Here is a 7,035-nt window from a genome sequence, read left to right on the forward strand (position 1 = left end):
TATCAATTTATCAATTAAAAAAAAAAGGCCCTTATGACTGGTTTTGTGGTCTATGGTCACATATTTGTGAGTAAATTTCTTATTCATAGAAGCCAGTTTACTAATTTAAACCCTATATTTATGGTTTTATTAATCGTGAGGTTTTTATTATTATTATTTGTATGTATTTGATGTATTTATACCCGAATGCAGTTATTCTAATTTGTATACTAGGCTATTAATAATGTAATAAAATATTGTTCTGCTTTAGTTTTGCATGCATTATTGTATAATGTTCGGTTTTTGCGTTTGAACCATAGACTGTAAAAAAAAAAAATGTAAAAAGTGGAATAAGAAGGTTTGAACGACGGTAGAATTTTACATAAAAAAATGTAAAAACGACGCTTCGTTACGTGATGACGTAAACACAACTGATTCATTTTTAAAACGGTTTATTGAAGTGATTGTGTTTGAAAGAGCCGATTCCAACACTTCCCTCCACTATCTTGCTGTAACGCTCCTCCCTATGCGTGGCGGTATTAGAGTCATGTGCGGATTTGGACCTCCGGACCACCGTAGCGGCTGTCACAACCGGAAGTTTACATTGGTGAGTCTTGCAGGGTGACAGCCCAACGCAAGACTGCATAGCATACAAGACTACCGCACTTTAAAAAAGTGTTTATTTTATCGGACGTACCGACATTTATGCGCATTGTATTAATGTAACATTTTAATAATGGCCGCGGAGTTTTTAGTGATGTTGTATGAGTATTCTCCTCTCTTTTACATTGCTGTCATAGCAGTATGTTTCATTATCACTGTGGCTGTTGTGTTGGGCTGGTAAGTTCATATTTATCTGGATAAACTACATTTTAGACCAGTGTTAGATGTGTTGGGTTAAGTATGGACTTCTTTAAGGTGTGAAGTTGATGTTTTTTGGGGGTTTAATATGCCATCTCTAGTTATCTAGTTCCTTCTTAAAAGCAGAAGTTGGTGGTTACATCCTTAATCTCTGTCTTGACTAATTTTGTCCTCGTCTGTCAAGGTTTGGATTTGATGTCCCGGTAATTTTACGCAGTTCAGATGAGACTGAATCTCTAACAGCTGTCTCTGAGAGGAAGATGGTGCAGGTGACCAATCCCTTCGCTTTGGAGATGGACTCTACGGCTGGTACAGTAACTGGTGAGAAACTAACAATAACAATGTTGAATCAATATGAAATGAGTAAAATGTGCTCAGTAAGTGTATGTGTTTTCTCATTGTGTCAGAGGGTGCGAGTTTGCAGCCATATTGTCTTGAAGACTGCGTCCTCAGCTGTTTCTGGGGCTGTGGGGTCCAGGCTCTCCAGGCGGCCCTTCAGAGTCACCAGCACGGGCTCCGGCTCCGCACACCAGAGCTGTTTCAAGAGGCTCTGGAGTTAAGCTACCTTCACCACCAAAGCTTCAAGTATCCTCTTCATTTGTCTTAGAAATAGCTCTGTAATAACATTTCACATTATCTTTGCAACAGAACAGGGGAGAGTGAGGGAAACTCTGCCACTTTTGACTTAAATTGTCCTCAAGGTAAAGAAAAAATAGGTCGAGGTAAAACTAATATGTCTAAATGTATTTCTGGATGTGTGCCATTAACTGAAATGAGTATGGAAATGTGATTTCTCAAAAAAAAAGTGATTCGGAGACGACTTGCTGTACATTAGAGGTAAACTATATCATGTCATCATGAGTAAAAAAAAAAAATGCTATAAACCATTCATCATGTTAACGTGATGATTGCATTTCAAATAAAATTGCACATAAATGTATACGATATACTGTACATAAACGGAAAAACAATAACTACTATATCATGCCATTATGATGATTTATCTTTAAAATAAAAATGTTCACTACCATTCAGAAGTTTGGGGTCAGTTAGCTTTTTAATGTCTCACTAAGGCTTCATGTATTTGATCAAAACTGCTGTAAAAACAGTCATATTGTGCAATAGTATTACAAATAAAAATATTTCTATTTTAATATAAATTAATATGTCATTTATTCTTGTAACGGCAAAACTAGATTGATGAATAGAATGTTCAGTTAGAAATAGAAATATTTTATTACTGTTTATTAGAAATATAAACATTTTTTAAGATATATATATATATATATATATATATATATATATATATATATCCAAATCTAAATTGTTTTGTAAACATATACAAGCATATTCACATTGCTTACATTTGTATAAACCAGCCAGGAAAGAGTGTAATATTCAGTTCTCAATTTTTGTATTCGTTTTTATATAACTTACGTTTATAATGTTATCATTTGTTATAGCATCTGTATATGACTGCCTAAATATATGGTGATAAAACACATTTTACATATCTCCCACTCCCCTATGTGACAAATAAAACATTTTTTAATTAATATGATGGAACACAATTTCATGCTTTGTCCTTAACATAGCATTAGTATACATAAAGAAGAAAAAGAAGAATACTTCACCCAGATGCCTCCAGATCTCGGAGTAACCGATTTTGGGTTGCTCCCCCGGGATCGATACCCCTTGGTTGCTGTGCTGACACTGGCCAACCCAGAAACCAGAGACAACTACAATATTGTAAGCAGCAGTCTTTTCTTCATCATTTGCTTTATGGGACAAGATGAAGTCCCATTATTCTGTCGTCTCTCTAGGTGGCCAGTGTGACAGTCCTCCACGTTCCTGATGACAAATACAGACTCTCTGCGAGAATCTTGTTTCAGTATCTCCTCACGGCACAAGGGAATTTGTACAATCTGAAGGTATGAAAACTTGTTCACAACATTGTCATTTTTTACTGTTCTGGGATGTTTTTGTATGCTCATTTTGATCACACTTAACCTTCATCACCTAGTGTCCCTAAAGCAAAATTGGACAGTGTTTAATTATATACCATTAATTAAGTACCTTGTCTAGAGCGGGATTTTGTGCTTAAAGGTCCCCTGAAGTGCCTTGAAACACGCAGCATTATTCTATGTGGTGATGTAATTTCAACTGAAACAGGAAGACAGGGCGGGACATATTGGGCAGCCCCGCCCCCTTTTTAAAGTAGCCAATAGCGTTTTGTTTATATCTGCTCGGGCCAGAGCCGTTGAGCTCGGTAAAGCCGTATTTGACAGCCACAGTCTAATAGATTACCCCCTTACGTTAGATTCAATATGAAACTCTTAGTAAAACAAAATAGTGGTCATAATCATGCTGAGGCTGTGTATTTTTAAAAGTGTTTAATATATGCCGACTCGCGCATATGATTCGAAGTGATATGAAGTGACGAACTGCAAGCTTTGAATGCTTATATCTTGTAAATCCGAATTGTGTCACTGTTTTGGAGCACACTGGCTTATAGATAACCTTAAGACTAACATATTGATACTAACACCCAAAAAAAACGTTAATTTTGATTTCATGGGGACTTTAAAACTATTCGTTTCCACAGCCTCTCTTCATGTCAGCAGACAACAGCAACTTGTCTGGAGCCACAGAGCCTTCGATAAGCACGCAAGGGGCGGAGCCACAGCCCGAAAGGTCAGGTGAGAAGGGGGAGGAGTCTGATTCAGAAGGGGAGTGGCCTGATACCCAAGGCAGGGACTGTGTGGTGTGTCAGAATGCACCGATTAACAGAGTGCTGTTGCCATGCAGGCATGCATGCGTATGCGACGGCTGCGTGTGCCACTTCCAGCACTGTCCGATCTGCCGGGTGTTTGTCCTCGAGTCTTTTGCTCTGGCTAACCAACCAGCTCGTGATGAGGAGGACTTAACAGAAGACTAAACCGGTGTAAACCCAGTATTGAAAGCCAGGCTTTGCTGGAAAGGCAAAATTCGAAAAGTAAACGTAGCATCTTCAAGGTAAAGAGATGCAGGCAGCTGACCTTTAACCCCCAAGTATGAACTCTTCCAGAATTATGTCAATTTTAGGCTTTTGAAGTTGAGTGTGCTTGTAAGATGTTTAATATAGAGATTTTAAGTTGAATAGAATATTTATTTTTATGTTCAATATATTGGTTAAACTAACAAATACACATTTCAGAAGGAATCATTGTGGAGTTTTTCTTCCCACCAAAGGATTTTGAGAGATACAGCGATACTGTGGAAACGACATGGGAGTTTATTTTCTTTCTTTCTTTCTTTCTTTAATCATTGACTTTAATAATGTGGAAAAGCAGGCCAGGCACACACAGTTTATATAACTGATCACACAGATTTCTAAAGAGCTGTATCATCATACAAGTCTACACTTGGTCAACAGGTAAATATTATTTTTATCAAATTGGGGTAAACAATGCATTAACTGAACAGCTGAAGTCACTTGATGGTAATAATGGAAATGGAAAATCAGAATGCTTTCAAATGTTGACAAAAAAAAACTATTGCAGTAACTAAAAAAAAAAAAAAAGTGTTGTGTCCATGGACAGTATACGGTTTACTGACCGAAAACCCCTCACATTTATACTTTACACAAAAAAAAGGTTTTATACAGGCTTGTAGTCCAGTTTGGACTCCAGCTTCTTAGAGTCTGCCACCTTCCTCACAGCTTTCATGAAATCCTCCTGAGTCACGTACTCGTGGTCGGCACGAATGGCAAACATACCTGTTGGATAAAAAGGGTTAGGGTTAGGGTTTTTATCGGATTAATCAAAGGCAATCTACAGATGAATTGATTATCAAAAGTTGCAGCCCTAATTATATTAGCATGGTGCACAATTTATAGTTTTTAAATCAACTGTTATGAACTATTCCTTTAATGCTTTTTTAGGACTCCTTGATTTGCACATTGCAATGCATATGACATTTCTTACCAGCTTCAGTGCACACATTCCTCAAATCAGCTCCATTGAAACCGTCTGAAAGCTTGACGATGGCTTCATAATCTGGAGACAAAAGGAAATGTGATGAGGGAGGAAAAGGAAGTACTTAAAAAAAAAAGTAGCAGCTGTAAAAACCAAACCAGAAAATCTGAAGCGCACCTATTTCTCCATGCTTGGTGATGGGTCCAGAGTGGATCTTCAGGATGTCCAGACGAGCCTGTTCATTGGGCAACTCAATGTCTGTACATTAGGAAAAGAAAAATTAGCTCAAGTTTTCTTACCACAGTCACTGAATGATAGTGAAAGAGTCAAACTTACGGATCTTTCTGTCCAGTCGGCCAGGACGCAGCAGGGCAGGGTCTAAAGTGTCTGGCCGGTTGGTGGCCATGATCATCTTGACTCTATGCAGAGTGTCAAATCCATCCATCTGATTCAACAGCTGACAGACAGACAGAAATATTTGCTCCAATTAGTGCTTTTCTTTTTTTTTTTTTTGCTTGTGCATTGATATATAGGAAGATTCAAATTCAAATAATTAAGCATTAATTGACAAGAAAAAGAGTTTATTCATTTTGTTAGGCTTAATTTAATAAGCTTCATTCACAAGGCAAGTTACAAACCACCTCCATACCTCCATCAGTGTCCTCTGGATCTCTCTATCTGCAGAAGTTCCTTCAGAAAACCGACGTCCACCTTCAAGGAGAAAGTATGTGTTAAATCAATTAAGAACAACTGAATTTCTATTACGCATTATAAGAGTGGCTTGGACTGCAGTGAGCCGAAGAGCATTACCAATAGCATCGATCTCATCCATGAAGATAATGCAGGGCTGATGGTCTCTGGCGTAGTTGAACATCTCTCTGATGAGTCTGGCACTCTCACCAATGTACTTGTCCACAATGGAGCTGGACACCACCTGATAAACAACATGTTTTATTCAACACTATGACCTTACAGCATAACAGTTGTCCTGTGTCAGTGCGACCTGAGCCAAACTGTTTGTTTATAGCATCAAAATCAACAGACCTTCAGGAAATTGCAGTCCAGCTGACTGGCCACAGCTCTGGCAAGAAGGGTCTTTCCAGTGCCTTTAAAAAAGTAAGCACTTTGTGTGAAAATGTACCATTTCACATACATATCAGTAATTGCCCAACAAAGCATAATAGAGTGACTGACCTGGCGGTCCGTACAGCAGGCAGCCCTTGGGAGGAATAATGCCCACCCTCTGGAATAGCTCAGGATTGGTCAGAGGCAGCTCAATTACCTACAAAAGACAATCATTCATTCATAATCAAGACATTTCAATGAGTTCAGTAAAGTTCAAGCTGCATTCACACTGCAAGGTGTAATGCACAGATCCAGTCTTTAAACACACATTCTGTCTGTTTACATTCAGACACGCATGAACATTTAAAATATTGACACGATCAGCTCTATCAAGCCTAGCGGAGTAAGCACTTCAGTCGTAATCTTCATGAACGCCACCAAACATGATATTTTTTACATGCTTTACAGTATTTACATGCACAGACTAGGGGTGTGCGATATTGACAAAAAAGAATATCTCGATATTTTCTGGGATTTTATCAATACCGATAATTAGACGATATTTTGCTGAATGTGTTATTGTGCTGGTATCTTAAGGACTGCCGTGGACAGCTGACTCCTAAAGTTTTTGATATTCTTCATATTCTGTGTGGTGGTCAGTTCACACTGATAGAAATTAATCTTTTCCAATAAGTTAACTGATTTTTACATTTTATGGACATTTTTACCTTTATAAAGCCATTTTCTTTCTAGAAGTGTCTATTATCTTTTGAATACTGATATTTGACATTTTTTAAATAATAAAAGATTCTCTGAATGTGAAATTAAAACCGCCAGCAGGTGGCAGCAAGTCCCTGTTAATAAATGACTCATTGCGATTGAACCAAATCATTTAATCGGATGATTCACTCAGGAACGAAACACCGTCATGTTGCTCAGAGACGCGAAACAGCGCTGTGGTTGTGTTTGGAATGATTTTGTTGTCGAAATAGCGCAAAAACAGGAAATATGGTGTCTAAAACGTAAGTCTCTTAATTAACTTCTTGTTCATTGAACTGTTCTAAAAAATGAATATCACATTTGTAATCGGTTATTGTGTTTTGAATGCAAAATACTCGATAATGTGAAATCGCACATCGTTAAAACAACAATTACGATATTAATCATTAATCGC

General features: G+C 37.7%; 2 protein-coding genes across 2 annotated transcripts in view; one reads left to right on the forward strand and one right to left on the reverse strand.

Moving 5' to 3' along the window:
* Positions 1-518: 518 nt before the first annotated feature.
* On the forward strand, positions 519-3,958 carry LOC107664817 (cell growth regulator with RING finger domain protein 1-like). The gene is made up of 6 exons (XM_016455489.1): positions 519-819; positions 1,025-1,161; positions 1,248-1,425; positions 2,442-2,589; positions 2,664-2,771; positions 3,446-3,958. The coding sequence occupies exons 1-6, from the start codon at positions 716-718 to the stop codon at positions 3,776-3,778; spliced, it is 1,008 nt and encodes a 335-aa protein (XP_016310975.1). The 5' UTR covers positions 519-715; the 3' UTR covers positions 3,779-3,958.
* Positions 3,959-4,094: 136 nt separating this feature from the next.
* The window catches only part of LOC107664816 (26S protease regulatory subunit 10B-like), a 10,053-nt gene continuing 7,112 nt past the window's right edge, over positions 4,095-7,035 (reverse strand). Inside the window, exons 7-14 of the mRNA XM_016455487.1 lie at positions 5,991-6,078; positions 5,841-5,902; positions 5,607-5,730; positions 5,446-5,507; positions 5,133-5,253; positions 4,974-5,054; positions 4,806-4,877; positions 4,095-4,597 (exon numbers count right to left, since the gene is read on the reverse strand). Of these exons, the coding sequence (XP_016310973.1) occupies positions 4,479-4,597; positions 4,806-4,877; positions 4,974-5,054; positions 5,133-5,253; positions 5,446-5,507; positions 5,607-5,730; positions 5,841-5,902; positions 5,991-6,078 (729 nt within the window). The 3' untranslated portion in view covers positions 4,095-4,478. The remainder of the gene's footprint in view (positions 4,598-4,805; positions 4,878-4,973; positions 5,055-5,132; positions 5,254-5,445; positions 5,508-5,606; positions 5,731-5,840; positions 5,903-5,990; positions 6,079-7,035) is intronic.

Source organism: Sinocyclocheilus anshuiensis, unplaced genomic scaffold, assembly GCF_001515605.1.
Source record: "Sinocyclocheilus anshuiensis isolate Anshui unplaced genomic scaffold, SAMN03320099.WGS_v1.1 scaffold135, whole genome shotgun sequence".
Lineage (NCBI taxonomy): Eukaryota > Metazoa > Chordata > Actinopteri > Cypriniformes > Cyprinidae > Sinocyclocheilus > Sinocyclocheilus anshuiensis.